Source organism: Ammospiza caudacuta, chromosome 9 (genome assembly GCF_027887145.1).
Source record: "Ammospiza caudacuta isolate bAmmCau1 chromosome 9, bAmmCau1.pri, whole genome shotgun sequence".
Classification (NCBI taxonomy): domain Eukaryota; kingdom Metazoa; phylum Chordata; class Aves; order Passeriformes; family Passerellidae; genus Ammospiza; species Ammospiza caudacuta.
The window spans coordinates 12,523,739-12,546,009 of record NC_080601.1 but is presented as its reverse complement, the minus strand read 5'-3'; the positions used below and the strand labels follow the sequence as shown (position 1 = coordinate 12,546,009).

General features: G+C 36.1%; 1 protein-coding gene across 2 annotated transcripts in view; it reads right to left on the bottom strand.

Moving 5' to 3' along the window:
• Nucleotides 1-2,505: 2,505 nt before the first annotated feature.
• BMPR1A (bone morphogenetic protein receptor type 1A) overlaps nucleotides 2,506-22,271 on the bottom strand; it is a 74,406-nt gene continuing 54,640 nt past the window's right edge. For both annotated transcript variants that reach the window (XM_058810856.1, XM_058810857.1), the window contains 10 exons: nucleotides 15,095-15,257; nucleotides 13,813-13,915; nucleotides 13,292-13,391; nucleotides 12,415-12,514; nucleotides 11,462-11,606; nucleotides 10,430-10,622; nucleotides 9,772-10,069; nucleotides 9,110-9,285; nucleotides 8,474-8,604; nucleotides 2,506-7,410 (listed from right to left, as the gene is read on the bottom strand). In XM_058810856.1, coding sequence (XP_058666839.1) covers nucleotides 7,285-7,410; nucleotides 8,474-8,604; nucleotides 9,110-9,285; nucleotides 9,772-10,069; nucleotides 10,430-10,622; nucleotides 11,462-11,606; nucleotides 12,415-12,514; nucleotides 13,292-13,391; nucleotides 13,813-13,915; nucleotides 15,095-15,257 — 1,535 coding nt within the window. In that variant the 3' untranslated portion in view covers nucleotides 2,506-7,284. The remainder of the gene's footprint in view (nucleotides 7,411-8,473; nucleotides 8,605-9,109; nucleotides 9,286-9,771; nucleotides 10,070-10,429; nucleotides 10,623-11,461; nucleotides 11,607-12,414; nucleotides 12,515-13,291; nucleotides 13,392-13,812; nucleotides 13,916-15,094; nucleotides 15,258-22,271) is intronic.

Here is a 22,271-nt window from a genome sequence, read left to right as displayed (position 1 = left end):
GTGTCCTTCCTTGTGCTTACCAGAGTACTTTCATTGAAGAATATGCCAGATGTGTTCAGAGAACACTGACTCCAGAGTGAACAAAAAGTTGAAGATGTTTTTGTATTCTAAAGATGTCTACCTGCACATACAAAGAGGACACACTGCATAGGAAGACTAATTTTTATGGGGCAAAAAATTAATGAAAGACAATGGGATAAATCACTCTGTGGGCTGCATAAGCCAGGAAGACCAACTTCCTTCTCAAGCAACAAGAGAACAATGATTATAATCTACTGGGCTGTGGTTTTGTTTGTTCAAAGCAATAAACCAGCTTTTAAATAAGCCTCCATCTAAACCACTCCTGCATTTTTTTGGTGGGATGGTTGTTTGGGCTTTTTTGTTAGATCAACATAGCTACACCACTGTGACCCGTATTTTTAGGCTAACTAGAAAAATCAATTTAATGAAGATAATTTAAAATAGAGCTATTGGTTGGCTGAGTGGACTTAGGAGAATTTCCAAACATGAAAAACAACCTGAAGCTGACCATAGGCACTGGGAAGAGTTGTCTATAAGAGCTTCAGTTTCCTTCACAGCACACTAACTAGACTGATGTGCCTGATGGCCAGGCAGCAATAGGCACAGAAATGTATGCTCACTGCAGGATACAGATATATGTAATGTTAATCTGACACTCATATTCAAAAATGAAAGCTTCCAACAGCTTTTAGTACTTCCTAGAAACCTGACAGAAAACACTGCTGCTGCTTCAAGTTTCTGTATTTCCAGATCAAACCACTAAGCTCTGTAATAAGGTAGAAAGCTGTGCATCTTAGTGCCTTTGTGGAATTATTTTGTTACTGATCTGCTGCTTTATGAATGTCAGTATCATATAGTACATTTTAAAATTAAAGTCCCCTAATGTTTTTTTTTCTTTTCCATTAATAAGACAATCTCCTTACTGTACTCCAAATTCAAGTACTGACTGTATCAAAAATAAGCAATTTTGCTTTCTGTAGATCCAGCAATGCCTGAATTCTTCAGGTAATACACATCAAGCCAGAGTCTGAGGCCCACGGTGGTCTCCTCATGAAGCAGACTCAGGAGGTGGTCAGCCCACAGCAGTGGTCCCTTCCCTGCTCAGATTCACAGCTGATACTGATCTACTGCATTACCATCAGTGAGAAACACCAAAGTGGTGCTCTGGGGAAAGGTGAAGATAAAATGCAGAAGGAATCAAGGAAATTAATAGTACTATATCTGATCCTTTCTGAATTTAGTGATACTTCTGCTATTTCTATAAAAGCTTGCGGTTCAGTTTGCTAATTACTCAGAGAGCTTTTTGGTATGCCCACAAAACATCCATGTGCAGTGTTTACACATTTCACTGAAATGTTTCACATTTCACACATTACTGCTGTTTCACTTCTTAGATACTGATGCCAACTCATCAGTAACATTTTGCATAGTGGTCAAACCCACCCATTTATAATGGAGACCATTTTGGTATTTATTGGTAGCAGGCAGTAGAACTTATTTTCATGTCTCAAAACTCCCCAATTTATTTTCCAAATCCTTTCTTTAGGACACAGCCCCACCGTGTGGCCGTTCCATGGACAGAAAAGCTGCTCATTAGAGCACGGACAGGTGCAAACACTTACCCACAATTTTCCTTATGTCCTCCTGCAACTCTAACATGAAATCCCAGTTTTGAATCCAACCATGACCACTGCAACCAGTGAACACATTCCATTCCAAAATAGCCACAATCATAGGAAAAAGGTTTGCTTTGCCAAGATACTAATTTAGGGAGACCAAATCTTTGTGCAGTCTAATTTCCTGGTATTATGTGTTAAGGACAGGAAAGTTGAAACTACATTGCTGATCTTTCCACAGCACTTTCCAGAACTATACTGCAAGAATTTAACACTTGATTGTATGGGGAAAACAAACTAAGGCTTATAATTATAATATATTGGTAACAGTTTTTATGATGTTCAGATATAAAATCTTTCTTGCTACTGTAAAAAACATGTATTTAAATCTAATATTTTTCCTGATTAAATGCAAAAAGAGAACAGAAACTGATCTTACTTCTTTCTCCTTGTAAACTAAAGGTGGACTCTACGGGGAGTAGAAGCTGTTACATTTCTGCAATGAGAAAACAAATTCTGACACTCTCTTCATAGTTCTCACAGGTGAGATATCCCCTTGACTGGTCTTCATTTGCTTGAATCAGAAAAACCAGAGCAAATTTAGCAGGATATACAGAAGCACCTGCATATTTTTGCAACAAGCACTACATACACATATTAAACTCAAATATCTTATTTTGGATACTATTACACAAAAAAGAAGGTTGTACATGAAGGGAACAAAAAGCAATTACAAAATTCCCCATCCCTTTACTTTTTCTGTTTTTACCTGGTAAACTTGAGGCAAATTTATATGGATGAAACCAACATGTAGGGAACCTGCCTGTGTTCAAATAAAAGTATTATTTGATTTTGACTTGTATTTGGCTTTGATGTAACACAGGGATAAAAATCAGGAGAAGGAAACGTCGTTTTTTACTGTTGCACCCAAATTTAAATATTGTGCAAGGAATAAAGAGCGTGAACTTAGCACCAAATAATTTTCAATATCATTGAACAATAAAAGTAATAATTAACAACTTATTCAGAGACTGTGGGGGAAAAAACCATAAACGAGGTATGAAAAAGTAGGGAATTATTTAGTTACAGTATTAGGATTTCCAAATCATTACATTTTTAAGGCAAAATCTTATAGTAACAAAACACATTACTAATGTGTACTAAAATAAGGTTATTTACTTAAAAATGATACATTGGACATAATCTGTGTACAGAACAAGCAATTCATGGTAAACTCAATAAGGCACCTTCTAAAGCAGATGCTGTACAAAATACATTAGTGTGTTACATTTTTAAAGTAGTATTCTACACTTCTGGCATATAACACACACAAGAGTGTGACCATTTGTCTTGTTCCACTCTTCTTTCATATTTTATTTACATCTTCTCCAGGTTAACTACAATGTTATTTATTTTTCTTGTATACAATATAGTACATTTCATTTTGGGCACGTCATGTCGGAGCACAAATGACACTACATGATGTGGGCTTCTATAATTGCATTAAACAGTAAAATATCACAAAGCAACAATTACATTAGATTTGTCAAAAAACCAGAAGTAATGTGCCCTCTACTTCTGCTGTACAACCAAGGCTGAGCACCATGGTTCCATAAGGACTGGACTGTGCAACACTGCCAGCTGCTTTTAGACATCACCCCTACTAGGAATGAAGACTGTGAGCACAGGATGAAGATTTAACTCAGAGGCACTGTCAGGAGAGGGAGCAAAGGCTAAATCATTCTAACATTTCACAGAAGATGAGCATGTAACTTCCCTTTAAAAATATCTGCAATAGCAAAAGAATGTTTATTAACTTTATATCTCTGCTCTTCAAACACTTTTAGACCATTAAAATACAGTCTGTTAAGACAGAGTAGTTGAAATGTATCCAAATTATTTGTTTTTTAAACACATTCAAATGGTCATTTAGATCAAGATCTAAAATTTGATTCTAGACTATTATGGAGGTAAGTTAAAATATTAATTTTACATTTCATTCAAGACCTCAAAAAAGGCTAATAAAGAAAACAATTCATAAGAAATTATGGATATTGGGAAAACTGTTTCTTGAGGAAAAATTCTATTAAGTAAAATTCAGAATAAACTCAGAATGTAAGCCAAATTTTCTCTATAGGAATACCATATTTCTGGTGGAATTTACAAGTTAACCAGGAACACAAAAACGTTCCTTTTAGGTGCTGTAACAAATGAAGTAACTCCAATTATTTCCATATAAAATCACATGGAACAGGTTCAATAAACACAAAAATCCCTCCATTTGAGTGTTTAAGAACTTCCAAAGCAGTGTCTTGGTATTCTCAAGGTATTTTCCACACATTTGATTTTTGTATTTAAAAAAAAACCAAAAATCAACCAAACAAAAAAACCAACCACATTTGCCAGTTCTGGAGGGCATTTTTTCAAATGACAAATGCTTAAAACTTTGACCTCCAAAAATGAGATTAATCAAAGTCCAACAGAAGAATCTCATTACCCTCTGTGAACTTAAAGGCTTCCTCTGAACACTACAGGATTGCATAAAGCAACTGCTTACCTTTGGAGTCTGCATTAATTATACTTAGTTAGGTAAAAATTAATGGGCTGGCTTAGAGCACATTTTTTCCCCAAAATGATTAAGTATCAGTATAGACATTCTTTAGTGTTAATGTTTTGTTGAGCATCAGAATCAAGGCAGCTGCTGTTCAGCAAAGCAAGAACTACACATGCATGATACACTTGAGTATGAACAGAGTAACTGAAGTGCTGATAAATTAGGTTTAAGGCAAAAAAGATTTTTTCCCTCTCAAAAAAATTCATCTTTGCAGCAGTAGGCTCCCTCTATGTTAAAAGTAAACTTGAAAATCAATTTAGGTCTTAAGGTGTCTAACCATCCTATTGCTGCCTTGCAATACTTAACAATGGAAAAGAAAATAAGTGAAAATTCACAAATTATTGAAATTCATACTTCCAAAAGGGGCTTCCTGAAGAGCTAGAAAAAATGAATTAAAAAAATTCACAAAACATGTTTACAGCAAATGATGTGGCAAATTCTAAAAGAAATGACACAATATTCTACATAGGATGGGGTTAATTTAGACAGATCTTCATGCTCTGAAAGTTTAAGCTAGCAGGGTACCTACATAAACATTTTTTTCCTTCTTATTGATAAAAATTCTAGAGAAGAAAAAACAAAAGCTTATCCCTTACTTTTTTGGGCTTATACCAAAAATTTTCCAACTACCTGTGCAAAAATTATGTGCGAAGACATGATTAACAATTTCAAAATCATCATAAATTTCTTGGCAATGGACGGAGAAACTTTTTTTTAAGAGCCCTTTATCATGAGGATTGTGGCACAATATCATAAATCTCTTGCTGTTTTCAAATAAGTTAAAGTTGACATACCTATGAACTTCTCAGCCAGAATACATATTAATACTTAAAGCATTACTAAACAAAAGTAATGACTTTATTTAAAAAAGTCCCTTGAAATAGCTAGTTTTCTATAAAATATGTAGAACTGTTAAATAAAGTCTGTACATCACAATAGAAAATAAAAATACTGCAATCTTTTGCCGGACCATTTACATTATGGGAACTACAGGATTAAAACAAAAAGGTAACATGCTAAAAGGTTGTAATTGTACACAAATCACATTACTTCTGTGTTACATTGCTTTGTATCAGTTGTATTTTCAAGGGAAATTTAAACACATCAAAACATTCTCTATGTAAATATTTTAAGACAACAAATAATCTGGCATAAATCAATCTGAAGTTTTAACAATTTCATCAATTCTGGTATTCTTAACTTTTTTCTTCAAATCTCAACTATGGCGTGTGTGTGTGCATATATCTAATTTTACAGATGTACCTAGGACTGGGTATTTATTGTTTTTTTTTACTAAAGCACAAAACACACTGTATAAATAATTTCCCTTTTTAAAGTTATCTAGAACAAGATTTACAGTACAAAATTATAGGCACTTAAATTATCAAATAGACTCAATGGTTCCAATACTGTGTGTTCAATCTTCAGACGATTCATGCTTTGAAGCTTCAACTTGAGTTATGGTACTATTTTCTAACTTCCAAGTAGAAGTGCCAAAGGAGTTATAAATCAATAATTCTACTTTACAGTAACCTCATGGAGGGTTCTGGCTTCTATACACCTTGTGTGGGTCAGTGGTGAAAATGGCGGAACTTCAGTTTCTCATGCAGGTTTAACAGTTGGCACAATAAAAACAAGTTTCACAATTGTGCTAACTTACTGTATCTTCATGATTTAATTTCAATGCTATTCCTCCCAAACTCAACTAGAACTTGCAACACCCACTGATTTACCTTGTCTCAAATCTTGACTTCCACTAAGTGGCCCACAGATGTGGCCTCCTGTGTCTACATCAGAGCAACCCAGCTCCAAATCTTCTGCACGCTGTGGATCTGATCTTCAACAGTTCACATACTCACTTCTCCTGGTCTTGACCCTTTACTGCTTTCTCTCATCTTTGGACCACCCAGAGCTTCCTGCCTTCCCTCTTTTGTGTCTGTAGACCAGACTTGCTCTCAAGCCTTTAAAAACTCACCTTCTGCCTAGTTTTGTCAAATGATGAAAGAGCACAGGGTAGAGCTGACAAATCCCTTCCTTCATGGGAAGACATTCAGAGCCTGACAGACACCTATCAGAGTCCCAATACAGCAGGAAGGCAAAACACATCACCATCAGTCTTTCTGCTAAGATGTAAAGTATTCTATGGCAAAAATGCTGATTGCATGTGGCACTGTGAAAAAAATATGACATATATCAGGGATCCAATTATGAAGCTCTCTCTAGACTGCAAGTGAGATGACCAAAGCAGCCTACATCTCTAGAAGAGATTGTTTTAAACTCCTTACAGATTCAGGTAGCCATTTCTTAATTACTTAATGGTTCACATTTTTGCAGTTCTCCTTGAGACCAAATAAAAAACAGAAAAAAAAATTGAAACGGAGATTTCTGAAGATAACTTAATGGCAAAAGATTCGGTAGCAAATCTCTGATTGTGGAGCCACAAAATGCATGGAGCCCTGACCATAAAACTTTGTTCATTTAAATGGTTTCTTATATATTCCAAATGACAGCAAAATAATCCTGGCACACACATAAAGGCATAAAGAACTGTTAAACTGAGTAGTATCACAAACAGATTAATAACCTACAGGCTGTTTCACCAGAACTTGGTATGGATTGACTAGGTTTTATCAGGTAGAAGGCAAAAAAAAAAAGCTTATATTCTCCATCTCTGTTGAATCCATATAGCTTGTTAGGCTTTCACAGAAAGCACTGTAATCTGAACATTCAATTCAGTACCCAGAGTTTTACTGGAGACTCACTAAGTATGATTGAAGTCTCAATGCAGCTCAAACCAAAACAAAACGTGTATTTTCTCAAGGCTGTCCATATATGTAGCACGTAGTGTATAGAGGCTCTCAGCATCATGGTCTATGAAGTACTGAAAGATTTCATTAGCAGCCTGTAGAAGTGTGCTGAGAAAATATACTGAATCTCAGTTATTTCCTCTTCTCTGTTATTATCTTCCTCACCCACGTTTGAGTGAAAAGATCTAGGGAGTCCAGCTTTGCTCTCCAAAGTCAATTTCCTATGTCAAATCTTTACATCTTGTGATTCCACCATCTTGGCAAGTGTCTTCTTGATTCTCAAGGCAGTGAGCCTTGAGGCAGGATTATGAGCCCAGCACTCAGACATCAACTTCAATATTGCTCTTAAACACTGCAGAAAAAACAAAGAAAAAACAAAGGCATGCTATTGAAACAACTGTTACATCCAAAGTTATACTTCTGCTTCGCTGTCAAGCTCTATTTATAGAACTTTCAAGTTCAAAAACATGCAACTTCCAAATTTTCTGCAAAACTGTTGGTAGAAAACTATTTTTATAAAGAGATCTACTGAAGGAAAAAACCCCAAAACACCCCAAACCCAACATCCACATGCCAATCTTTCTTATCCCACCCCCTCACTGCCTAGTATTATGGTAGCTGGGACTAATGGAAGTGTTGATTTTCTCAATGATGCATTACCAGAATTTCAAGTACAGTGATACAAATATGGCAGCAATAAACAGAAATAACTCCACATATATGGCTGCAAAACCATAGAAAATTCTTTCAGGGAAAATGAAGGTGGGACGAAAGTTCTTTCAGCAGTCAAAAAAAAAAAAAAGGTCAAAACTGGGAATTCATAGAAGTCAGGGACTTGGGGAAGAATGGATATGACATATTTAATTTGCTATGTGAAATAGTTATGTCTTTTTTACTGTGTTCAAGCTGTGGCCCTTTAAAAACACATATAAATGAGAGTATTTAGTTTTATCCCTAACTGTCCTGGGATGTAACAGTAAAAAAGGAAAAAAGGGAAGAGGAATTCCACAAAGGAACTGCTTTACCTTTCATGAAATATCTTATGCCACAAACCAAAAAGCTATATCCATTAAGACTAATAAAATGAATTTTAAAATAATTTAAGTTTTTGCTCCAATTAAACTCTGAATATATTTCACTATCTAAAATACATGATGTCAAGTAGAGCAGTATTCATATACTTGCATGCTGCTTAAGGGTATCTTCCCCTCAGACTACTGAAAAGATACATTAAAAAGTACAGTATTTTGAATTGATCTCAAGCATGTCTTTCTCCTATTATTGCTATGAGGTTTTCAAAGTATCAGAATATGGGAATGCAGTCCTACTTTACAACATTTTAGTATTTATTAAACTAAAATGCCACTCTATATTAATGAAGAAACTGAAGCAGCTTTTTCTCTGAGCACACTCACTTCATCGCTGTTCCACCTGTTCGATACCACTGGGCGCAGGCGTTTGACACACACCACTTCTCTCATGTCCTCATAGGATGGATCATTTGGCACCATGTCATAATATGGCAACTGGTACTCTTCAACAATACCTGGAGATCATTGTGAAAGATGAAGAACAAATAAAATAAATAAATCTACATATCTACTCTTGGATTTCTTTAGCTAGGAACAAAAACTAACTTTCTGCCATGCTGTTTTACTGTGGTAAAAATCCAAAAATTTCACTACAACAACAATTTAGCATAAAAGCTCCAATATTATTATTATTAACTTTAGTAGCTGTGATAATTCCTTGTAATGCCTTTGATTTTGATACCAAATGTTAGCTTTAGCTTTTTCTAATTTACTTCATGCTACAAAGAAGCACATAGATATATAAGATGGAAGAATACAGGTGAAGATGCATAAGGATACAAAAGAAGAGTAAAAGAAAAGCCAGGATGAGTCACAAAAATATTTATCAGACTATTACTACTGCTTTTAAAGAATAGAGGCCTAATGACACAGTAACCTAATTATATTATTTCCTGGTGAAGCACTGCTAGAGTGAGGGAAGGGCCTGGTAGATTTTACACAGAATATTGAAAAGTTTACCTCCTGTGACACAGCGCCGAGCCATTTCCCAGATGATCAGCCCAAAACTGTAGATGTCAGCCATGATGTATGGCTGGAAATGGTTTTTATTCAGGCTTTCATCCAGGACTTCTGGAGCCATGTAACGTTTCGTTCCCACTCTGGTGTTCAAGGGAACGTCAACTTCATTGGTGTCACTAGATGAAAACATTAGCAAGTTACTGAACTGTGGACTGTTACAAGGTATGAAATCCTGTATGGCACAGCCACTAAAAAGACAATTCTCTATCTCCATAGAACTTAAACTAATAAAAGTATTTAATAATATTATTAAAGTATGACATCTTCAATTAAGTTTCAACTACCTATATGCTGTTCAAATTTTCTATGAAGAATTTACATGACTGCAATTACTATGAAAGGCTAGTTTTGAATAAAAAAGTTAGTGTCCATTTCCTCTACAAAACTTTTATTTTCCATAAGGGTACTTTCATTGTTTCTTAACAACCTATTTTTATTGTGATGTTTACCAGCTTTCAAGAACTACATTTTACCCTCAAAACTGGAAAAAAAACCCTGAAAGCAAACAACTAAATGATTCCATCTGCCTTTTTAAACTGGGTATCTGGTATATAAAATAAAAAAATGACATGAAAGTTCTCCCATGACAGAGGATTTGTTACCTGTTAAACTTGACTGCAAGACCCAAGTCCGCAATGCAGCAGGTTCCATTTTTCTTTATCAAGATGTTTTTACTCTTCAGGTCCCTGTGTGCAATTGCAGGCTTGCCTTGTGTCCCATAGATTTCTGTATGCAGGTGGCACAGGCCACACGCAGCAGAATAGGCCAGTTTGAGCAGAGCCCTGTTGTCCAGAGTAGTGCACTTCAGAAAATCATACAATGATCCATTTTCATGGTAATCCGTGATCAAGTAAAGCTGTGTCCAGGAGCCAGTGCCTTTAATATCTGCTGCTATGAAACCTATGAAATGTATAAACAAAGTTACTATTTATTTGTACATAAAATTTTTGTGTAGTAGATTTAGTGCTAATTCTGTATTTTCTTGTACTGTAGCAGAAAATACATGTTGTCCTTATGAAAACTAACCATGTAGAACCTCTGATTCTAACTCTATGTGAGGCTACCAGTCCAGCCTTCCAGAAAAGAGACTGCAGATATATTTCCAACCAAAAGCAGCAAAATTCTACACTTTGAGTAACATTTCATTAGAGCATAATAAGGGAATAATCCATCTGGTGATTCCACAGAAGACCCCTCAAGCCACCCAGTAAGAGCTCCTCCTGCACCCTGTAGCGGCCGAGCAATGTTCTGCTGCCTTACCGAGGATGTTTTCGTGTCTCATGAGAACAGTTTGGTAAATCTCTGTTTCTCTGAACCAGCTGGCTTCTTCTGTGGTGAAAAACACTTTGACTGCCACTTTTTCACCCCTCCATTTGCCCATCCACACTTCACCATATCGTCCTTTTCCAACTTGCCTCACCATCTGAATTTGTTTGGCAATAGTGCGCTGAACCTAAGAAAAAAAAATTGGACTCATTATTGCTGCCTCCAAACTATAAAAAAAACCCCAAAACTATTTAAGTCATCTCAACTTCTAACTGAAGGTTATGTTCTCTTGCATTTTATTTCTGATTTATAAATAGTCATCTGTCTCATTGGCTGATTTTTATGCCAGTATTATATAGGATGGTGAATGAACAAAATTATGAATAATTATCACAAAAGGTTTGAGTTGAAAAGGACCCTAAAGATCATCTACTTCCAAGTCCTCTGTCATGGGTAGGGACACCTTCCACTAGAACAGGTTGCTTAAATCCCCATCCAGACTGGATTTGAACACTGCCAGGGATGGAGCATTCACAGCTTCTGTTCCAGTGCCTCAACATCCTCAGTGAAGAATTTCTTTCTAATATCCCATCTAAACCTACTCAGTTTAAAGCCATTTCCCCTTATCCTGTGTCTACATGCCCTTGTAAGAAGTCCCTCTCTGGCTTTTCTATTTTAATGGTCAGTTGATACTAAGAAAGAAAAATCTCTGAGTTCACTCAATTTGATACCTATAGTAGCCATTTCTTGTATTTTTATCCTAATAGCTGTAGGCTCTAAGGTTTCTTTGAATTCTGCTGATGCCAACAGATTTTTTTTAACATATCTGGCACTTAACTTTAATTAACTATGTGAAGATGGGCTTTAAACATGTTCAGTTTGTACTTCACTGTCATCATAATGGCCTATAAAATAATCAGCATTTTGTATGAACAAACAGCTTTCTTCTAGGCATTAGATCCAAACCAAACTTTGCATGTGATGGAGAGAAATTCAGTGAAGAAAAATCTCAAGTGTATGACTAACCAACAGTGGCAGTCCTGATCCACTCCCAGAACTTTGTGACTGGTCAATAAGGTCTTTTAATGACTCCCCAGCTGGAATAAATGCTTCATCTTGTTCCAGGTCACGATTATAACAGTGCCTCTTTGCCATCGACTTACAGTAATGTCTGCAAAAGTAACACAAGCTAAGATGAACTCCAAAACACTCAAAATATGTAACAAACTGATCTAGGAAAGGAGCTATTTAAATATTCACACTTTCTCAAAAGAAAAAACAGAGAAGCAGATGTTACTGTATTTTTTCTTTTCCTGAAATGTAACTTATATAGCTTTCTAATGTTAAGAAGCTTTTGTAATGCATGTACAGGTTTGTCAGCTGATTATCAGCAAGGGGGAAACCCACCATTTTTAATACTCAACTCTCAGCCACAGTTACCAGCACAACATTGCTGATTTTGGGTTAAATGAACAGACGGAACCTTGAACCACAGCAGCTGAGGCTGACACAAGCCTTGGAAACTTCTAGAACACTGATCACCTCCAGCACAGGGCTGGTGCTAACAGAAGCACCTGAATGAACTGCCTTAGCTCAGCTGGACAATTAGTTTTGAAACTCAGCAGAAAATCTCAGCAGCAGATGAAATTTAGCTATTGAAAGTGACTGAAGACCCAAAAGCATAATGACCACGATGATACTCCTGTTTACCAGCTGCTTTAGCATTGAAGTTATGTGTAGCTTGCAAAACTGTAAATACTTTGTACCCAGAGGAAAGGATCAAACTCACTTAAATTCCCTGCTGTGAACATTTCATTTTACCTAGTGATGGAAACTGCTACCCACAGAAATGTGAAATTAGGTTATAACTGTTTCCAATCTACATATGATTATAACTGAGTACATTAGCAAAATAACTGTTCTGTTTACGCTGATTTGCAAAATTAAAAATGCTTCCAATAAAGAAAGTGCTTTCTTACTTGTAACAAAAGCAGCTAAGTAAGATGACCATGACAATTATGCAGACTGCCATAGAAATCAACACTGCCATCCAACGAATGCTGCCATCAAAAAGTCCATCTATTTGACAAAAAAAGAAAAAAAAGGAAGAAAAAAAATAGAAAGGAAAAAAAAGAGAGTTTCCAAAGTCTATTAATTAAACATATATTGTAAACAGTTTATTTAGGTATGGTTTCATATATTGTATATCAAAATAAGTATTTATACCACAAAAGCAAAGATAAATTCATTTGGATGACAAAAAAAAATTCAGCTTGAGATTTTGGAGTTGTTGGTTTTGGTTGAGTCTTACTAGCTTGTTAGAAAATAAATAAAGGATTTAGAGAAGATATAAAGCAACAGTTAGACCAGTACAACTTGCCTAGCAATGAATGAGTAAGCACATGAAAACAAACTATTTTCACTGGGAACAACAGAAAGAAGAGAATGAATTTGCAATGAAGAGGTGTTAACAAGGTCTGCATAGTTTTTTTACGATGGCATTCATAATGGTAAAAGCACAGCAGAGATTAAGAAAAACATTTTAAAAAGAGATCAGACTGTGGAAACAGAATAAAAACAGAAGATCACATGCAGTCAAGATATGAACGCACTAAGAACAAGAACGAAAATGCCATGAGTGACTGATTGAGGAAAAGATTAACTTGAAAGTGTCAAAAAAGGAAAACTGAAAATAGAAAATGAAGAGAAGTACAGATCTTCATATAAAAATTACTGAGTAAGGCAAAACCCAGATTTGTGCAATACTGTAATTACATTTTCCCTTATTTCTATTGTTGATCAAGAACAGAACCTACACAGCACTTCTCAGCAGTGTGAACATAAAGTGGTGTTTACCTGTACTATCAAGAGGGGGCAATGTTGGTTGCAAATCCTGATTGCAGAAATCAGTGCGGCAGCACTCAATCGTTCGGCGCAGCTGCGCTTTAGGTGAGTCCTGTTGAAGGAGAATTTAATGAACACTCAGATTTTAAAGCTAAAACAGGGACAGGAGATACTACAGCTACAACACAGCACAGACAAAAGTGTAAGCTATTTTATTTAAAAGGACTTCAACCACACCATTTAATGTATGAGATCACTCTGCAGTGGCAGACAGACAGCATCTAATCTCTGAGCCTACATTTCATCTTGCATTTTTTTATATTTCATGAGACGTTTTTCAATTGTTTCACAGAAACAGATGGTTTCTACTTAAGTTGCTATTTCATACATGAGAAAAGTCTTGAGCTTAGTCAAAACCAGTTAACCATATACCAGTTAACCAGTTAAATAAATACTGCTCTTAGACCAAAAAAAAAGGAGTGGCACAAAAATGAAATAGAAGTATGGCTCTGGTATAAATCTCATTTTTTCACCTTGCACTGGAAGTCTGAACCTTCATACTTCATGCAGCCAGAAGCAAGTGTGGGTTCTCCATGTTCATCCTCCTCAATGATAGCAAAGCAATGCCCATTAGTTCTGCAAGAAATATATCACGTGTGCTTTACCAGAATGTTTGTCATTTAATATTCAGCATTAGTTGACCATGAACCCATTAAGAATTCCTCTCAACACAGATATTAAGGAAAACAAGTTTAGAAATAATTTTGTTTGCCAAAAATCTATTTACACTCATTCAAAGAAAAGCAGATGTGGAAAGCACAATGCCATAAGGTACCCTGCACGTAGACACTGTGTGTTTTTAACTGATAGATTTATTATCAGCACAATGGCCGATCAGTTGCTAGGTCAGACAAAAATTAGTAAGGCATATACACACTGCACACACTAGAGGGCATTACAAACCAATAAAAATACCAAGAGGCTTGAAAGACAAAATACTGGAACATTTTCTCAGTTCAAAACTGTTTGTAAGTTACTGCCTGTGTTTATATTTAAAAAGAGAGCAGTGTTTATTCTACCTCCTTGGGTTCCACAGAAACTGCCAAGTGACACCTCAGAGAAACTGAAACCTATGTTAAAGTGAAGACTCAAAGTACAGGAGCAAGTAATATGTTTTCAACTGTGTATATTAATTCCTAAGGAAGACAACAGAAGAGCCTTGAACACGGAATTGCAAATGGAAAGAAAAAAAAAAGAAAAACAAGGACGTTTCAAAACATGAAAAAACCCACCTTAAGCAAGCACATAACCCATGCATGAGTCTGTTAGGATTCTTGTACCTGTCAAAGATAAAACTTCCCTCCTGTCTCTACATGTCCACAGGTTTTTCTTTCTTTCTTTTCTCCTGCCTTTCTTTCATAGTCTGTAACTACTGAACATGTAACAAGAAGAATTCTCAGTAAATGTTGTTTACACTACCTTTTTGACTACTAGGTGAAGAAATAAGCAAACAGGTGGTCATGTCAGAAGGCTTAAATTTGGGTCACTTAATACTCCCCCAGCTATAAAATACCACAGGGTTACTTAAAACCTCTGTCCTTCAAAGCAGTTGCTAGGCTTAAAATGACCAGTTGTAAATTGTTCTAAGGTGTGGTGAAAACAGAGATGACCATGGCTTTTAGCACTCACAGAACATAATCAATTATGGTCAGACCACCTCAGAAAACCTTGGTCAGCCTCCAGAAGCAGTTTGCTCTCTCAAAATCCAAAATTATATTCTTCAAAGAGCCTCTCTATCCTGAATGCAACACTTACATGCATGTGTTGTTAATAGCATCATCTGGACAATGTCCTGAGCAGTAGCATTTAAGAAAAGGTAAGGTGTCCTCTGGAGCAAGTGTTACTCCATTTGCTTGTTTCTTTTGGTCAGAATTTGTCTTCATTCCTGTACCATGAAGCATGCTGTCTGGCTTTTGACCTGGACACAAAAAATACAAGTTAGCATTTCTTTGACAACTGCTCAGGAGTTTTATAGGCAAAACATGACAACAACAGTTATAAATATAACTCAAGTAGACAAGGCAATCTCCTCCCCTAAGATTATAACAGAAATCTGAGTTAATAATTTTATTCCAGAAATACCCAGCTGACATATTTTGTACCTTAACAGCAGATCTTCTAACCATATATAATCAATATAAACAGAAATATATTGTCTATTTTCAAGGTAGGGCAGGAAAGCAGTGGTGTAACTGGTTAGAATTTTCTGAAGAAAGTTTCTCTCATTTATGTGTTCAGAAAACCAAAATGCTGATGGCCTGATAACCACAACAAGAATAATTTTATGCATGACTGAACATACTTAATATGCAATTTTTTAATTTTCTGAAGTAATTTTTTTATAGATTCACAGTCTCATGGAAGAGCAGTAATAACTCCAAAATCTCTTGGTTTTTTTGATCTCTGTATGCATTAGTACTTCAAAACACAGCTAAAGTAAATCTTGTTTGCAAATTTAATTTCAGTAAATGACACTAACATCCATCCAAACGAGCTTTCACAGAACAGAAATAGGGCTGCATCATGTTCCAAGCAGCCCTCAGTTTCTCAGCAGTAGCAGAGTTAAACATCATTCTTTCTTGATCATATTATTCAAGTGGTTTTCTGAATCTAGGCATTCAGAAAAAACATCCATTTTCTTCTTAGTAAAGAACATCCAGAATAAAAATGATGAACACTGTCTGCCTCATTGGGAATATGCTATGTGATTACTGTATCAGATGAGAACATCTTTACCCATCTCCTTCAGCTTTATCATACACAATTTTAATCTCTTTCTGTCCACCACCTTGGCTCTAAATCCTCAAGGTATGAATCAAATACAGAGAGAAGAGCTGTGAACAAATTATCACTTGCACTGGCACAAATTATAGCAAGGTTCTGTGTGAGAACCCTGTTCTCAGTGTTGGCAAGATAAGTCAGCAGCCAGTCAGGGCCAGCAGAAGCTTTTACAAATTCAGTTATTCATAAATAAGTCACAATAGGTCACAATAAAAATTTCAGTTTTTCTAAGGAAAGAAACCTGACCAGGAAACTCAAGAGTGTCTTCAAACAGATTCTTGGGCTTCCTGTCAAACCTAGCAAACATGAATTGCAGAGTGATGAGAACATTAGTGTCCTCTTGTACCTTGCTTGAAATATGTGCAGAAAAACTTGATTAAAACCTTGTGCAGACAGAGCCCACTGCATCACTCTGCTGTAACATCCACTGTGTAATTCAGACAAGTGCCAATTAAACACTTGTGAAATTTGATCCTACTGTACTGAAAGTAGCAGACTTGCAGATTTCCTCATCTGGTTAATAAAGCACACCTAGTGCACTGTCCAATGCAGCAAAGTAATGCAACTGTGCTTCTTCTGGTTACAAATAAGAGACTATCCTGAGAAATACACCATTTACCCAAACACTGGCATCACAGAGCAGTGCTTTCTTTAATATGTAGTCTTCAAAGAGTATTTCAGTAATGCCCAAGTTAAATAGTCCTGATCTGTACAGACTGTTCACAAGAAACAAGATCCAGTGCTAGAGTAACAGTAGGTTATTTAGTTGTTTCTGATTTAACCAAGAGGAATCCTGCACAACTGAAACAGCTCCTCCATCCACCCTCCTCTCTTTCTAGATATTTCTTCCCAGCATAAATTGAAAGGTAGTTTGAATATTTTGCTAGACATCACAAAACATTCAGTATTCACATTTAAGAAATCCTTACCTGCTCAGAGAACAGGTAATTCTACTTAATATTTAAAGCAAAAGCCACTGTACAAAAGCATATGTACAAATACTGTCTTTCTGATTTTGTTGAATGAATACAGTTATCTTTCACAATTGGTGTTATAAATCCCTCTTATCTTCAGGAACATTCCACATGTTAAAAATTTTTATGGTACTTTATGATCAGTGTCTTACAGTCACTCATCCATTTTCCTACCCTCATCACTGAATGCAATGTTTTTTCAGTTTACTAGATGAGCAATTCAAGGAACCCTTAAAGCATGGCTTCTCCTAGCTCAGAACAAAAAGAACAACATTTTTGTGCATGTCTGGCATCTTTTAAAGCAGTATAATTCTCTGTAAACTAACACTGAAGCATGACTACAGGTATACCAACATTTTATACTAAAAGTGACATGAAATACATTTTTCCCCTTCATTTATTAAGATGGATTGCATTACAAGATTTATGAAAAACACTTCCCACATAAAATCCAAAATAGATAACTGTGTTCTCAAAGAAATAGCATCTTTGTATTTTGTTCCGTTTCTATAGGCAAAGATTTTTATTCAAAGCAAGAACAGACTACAATTTCATTATTTTTGTAATGTAAAGCTCCACAGTAGCCTGCTTTCATCTTACAGGTAATACCTGAACTGCACAAAGAAAGGAGGGGGGAAAAAAATCATTTCACTCTTGCATTTTTACTTCCTAAGACTGTAAGCAGAACTCTTCTTAGTGAGTACCCAGGAAAGACAACAGGAAAATTCTGAGGAAGTTTGGGATTACTTCACGAAAGAGTTTTTAATTGCCTCCACCTAGGATACCTAACTGTATCCTTTACTGCAGTACTGCAATTCATCCTCAGCACTTCAGGACTCATTAGTGCCCATCTGAAAGCTGCCAGGTATGGGGGTGGGAGCCAAGCATGGAAAGACTTGGCTTCCATCCACCTGGGATGTTAAGAGGGCAAATGAAGGCCCTGAACTCACAGGATGCTTCATTGCTGCTCTTCCTGGTCAATAAATACTGAGTAAATGAACAAGAAATAATGAAGGATAGGCCTAAAGAACATCTTGCTCCAAGGCTTATATCCCCACCCCCAGAGCTCCAGCTCTCAGACATTCACACCACTGCATCTTCCCCTGGGAACAGGACAGGCAAAGGGAGGATCATGTTTTAGGATCTTGTGACACTACACTACTTGATGATGCAATTAATCTCTTCTTTTCCATGACACTTGCAGTTGTCACTCTGCAGTACAGCTAACAAACATACATACACAAATCTCACATAACCTTCAAAGGTGTAAGTGCAGTGTATTGTGCACTGAAACACAGCACCCAGAGACCTCAGGCACAGCAAAGCTTCCTTTCCACTATTTCCTAACCTCCACCTGCAAACTGCAAAGAACTCGTGAGGCAAAATAATACACATGATCAATAAATGAGCTATGACACACTGGTGAGCTTGTTCAAGATCCTAGATCACTTCCAGCCTGTTTATCCAGCCTTGAGAATTACAGTATCTTAGACTTCTAAACATACAAACTGCTCTGTAATGTGCATTTTACTGCATTACCAAGTTACAACATTCAACAAAACATCAGAGTAAGGGTGGAACATTCTCCTGACTTCACCGCAGTGTAAGACACGGATGAGAAAAAAGCTGATGGGACTTCAAATTCTGATTTTGTCTCCTAGTCTGCCCCATGATACACTGCATGCATTGTAGATTTCTACAAGTGTGAACAACTGTTACAGACAGGATAACACTTAAATGGTTTTCTGTTTAAAATTAAACTTTATATTAATAAAATAAATAAAAATTTCAAAAGCTAATAATAAAACAAATTGTTAAAACAGAACAACACCTTACAATGTATCATATCCAGCCTTTGATCAAAAATATAAATTATTCAAAGCACTGCTTCTTCCAGTCACAGAAAATAACTTAAGACTATAAAATGTATTTCAAAGAAGCACAGGATATTAAAAATCTCACCAGGTTAGAAATTTAAGTCTACTTGAAAGCACGCTTCAAATATGAATATTAACATGGATAAATCTTAAAAATGTACTGTGCGTGACACTGCAGTGTTACTAATCACTAAAACCCGAGTTAACCTGCTTGCAACTCAATGCCAGGATACAGATATCATTTCATTAAGTCTTCTGATCTAAGAAAAGATTTGTGTGACCCATAAAAACCAGCTCTATGAAATGCAGAGACAGCAGTCAGTGTAAGAAGACAAATACAAAAGCCTAATGATGCCTATAATTTTTTACTTACTTGTATGCTCTCTTTCTCCACAAAGGAAGGTCCAATATGGCCTATAGCAGTCAAGTTGTTTGATAGCTTTCTGAGTTCATAATACAGGTGTTGCACATAAAAACATTTCTATTGCAGACTACAAAATCCTTTAAAGGGATTTGTCCTAGCAGAAGCACGGTGCTAGAGGCATTTCTTTCTAGCTACTCTGATCCATGCTTGTAAACTCCAAGAAATTCAATATAAAAGTAAGAAGAATCTTAGTCAGAAGAGCCCCTTCACCTGCCTCCCTCCTGGTGCTGATGCCACTAGGCTCTTTCCATCAAAGATGAAAGTTGTACCAGAGCTCTTTATGTTAGACATGCCTTCCTTATGAAAAAGGCATACCTTGACATTTTTATGTGGTAGCTCTGAATTACTTTTTCTTGCTTTAAAATGCAGATACAGCAAAATCCCCCACTCCAGTAAGCACATTTCACCTTCCTGCCTATCACAAACCTTCATAATGATTTAACATGCTCTGTTATGTGAATTAAACCTCAGTACAACTGACACAGCTTGAATACAACACTGGCACTTGCTCTTCAATTTTTTTTTTTTTAATCAGAAAAATTGTATGAGTGCAAAAAAAGTATCTTCAATGCTTCTCCAAACTCTGTGTTTGGCATTGTAACCATAGTTCTCCCTATGGTGCTTTCTTATATATCAAGGCTGTGATCTCCAAAGACCAGGCATGTTAGAGGTAGCTCCATCTAGCAGAACTGGTTCCTAAAAATCACAGCATGTTCCCAGACTACAGAGGTTTAAAACCTTTCTCCTGTCCTTCCAGCTCTCCCAGGAGCTCCATCAGTGCTCAACATAGACAGGCAGCCCCTGCCTGCTCTGCTTCCCAGCCTGCAGTCCTCAGCCTCTGCTCCCACTTCCCTTCCCTAGAAGTCACTTCTGAAGACTGCTCTGTTCTTATGCACTCAATATAAAAGCCAGAGACTTGAAAATTTTGTTCATTTTTCTTAAAAAGTACACTGCATTCTAATTTAAATTAAAAGGGTTTTTAAAGAATAAAGTTACTTAAAACTAAATGCGAAATTTTAATAAAGAAATAGATCAACTTTAAATAATCCCTTGGAAGAATTTTAATCAGACAAACTTATAAGAAAATGGTTGCTGCCCATATTTTAAAGACAGATGCAGCCATTAATTGGGGAAATCACCAATAAACAGAACCAGTGTTTTCAAATAATGAATCAGCTACTGACAACTGTAATTTCCTTTGATAGATTTTAGAATTTTGTTTCAGATTAGTTTATACATTCAAATTTAGTTAACTACTTCACCTGAAATTGAGAAAGTGCATAAAGTTTTTAAAATATATCTTAATATATACCTTATCTATATAAAGTATTTGAATAAAAGTAATTAGAGCAGTGAACTAAAATCAACAGATTTTTTTTTTAGTTCACTAACAGTGGCAACTTTAAATCCATTTTAATATTTAATATTAATGCTAATTATTTTTAAATTTGATGTTTAATCTATCTTTATGCATATCAAGAGGCATTAATACATTTTTAGTCAACTAATTTACAAGGATTAAAATACTGGTCTTCTGTGGTGTCTCTGAAGAATACATAAATGTGTGATGAACCACATGGGAAGTAAACTGCCAGCAAGGAAGAACCAAATTTATGAGAACATGTTTAAGTAGATGTTAAGCACTTTATTACTGTTACATATATTGATCAGGCATGCTCATCAATGCACTATAACAACAAAGAAATACTCTACTTGGAAATAAAAGTGGATCTCAGCATGAAAACCCTGCACTTCTGGGAAGACAAAACCTGTTTAGTGCAGCCACAAAAGAGTGGCTGAAGCCCAAGACCTCTTGCCTTAGATCAGAAAAAGGAGGCGGACGAAGATGCAGAGCAAGTCATAGACTTAAAGCTACTGCAAAAGTCTTCCACAGCAAGAAAGGAAATACAAAATGTTTTAATTGAAGAGGTTGCTATTAAATCAGGCCATCTGCAACCCAGGCTTATTTCTGACTACTTCTCAAAGTAAGTGAAGAAGTCCCAAAGCTATAAAGACACAACCCAAAGGGTAACCACTGGGTCCCTGTGCTGCATAGTACCAACCTGAGACACTGCAGCTGCTCACCAGTAATGTCATGGAACTGCCTCTGGCTTCTGCTGTTACTGTAAGAATATTTTCACAGTAATCAACACATGCAGCCACTTGCTTTTTCAAGTTACCTGTTAAGGAATCTGGTATGTATGTATACATGCAGCTATAAAGACACATTTGTTTTTATCATTCTCTCATGTCTTGGTAAGCTCTCAAATTCCTAACATTCTGAAGAAGCCTCCAAAAAAACCCCAAGAGAGCAAACCATTAACCTGGATGCCAGACACTGAAAGTACACACGCTGGTTTCTACTTTATCTGCTTTTCCTTCCTTTTTCTGTAAATCACACAAATTCTCTTCAATTCTTCCTAATGAATCTTTTTCTCCTCTGTTGATTGCTTTATGATGCATTTTTCCAACACGCTGCATATATTTTCCTTGTTGAAACTACTTTTTCAATGGTTTAAACTTTTCACTTTAGATTGTCTCCTATAAAAATTTCAAAAGCTTTATGACTATGATCTTAATTCTTTCCTCCCCCATGAATCTAGGGAAAAGCAGAGAGACTTGACTGTTTTTTTCCTCACCACCCCTGGAAACCAAGCATATTTTGTACATTTGAAGAAAAGCCCTTAGGCAACTTGCAAAGAACTAACAACATTTCAATAAGCTCAACTTTTCCATGGCTTTCAGAACTCCCTCAGTATTGATTTGAAAGTCAGGAAAATTTCTAAGATAAAGAAATTTCTTCTTTGGAAGCTGAAAAATAATTTTCAGTCTTTAAACTTAATTTATCTATATTACTTACTGTAAGTTATGAACTG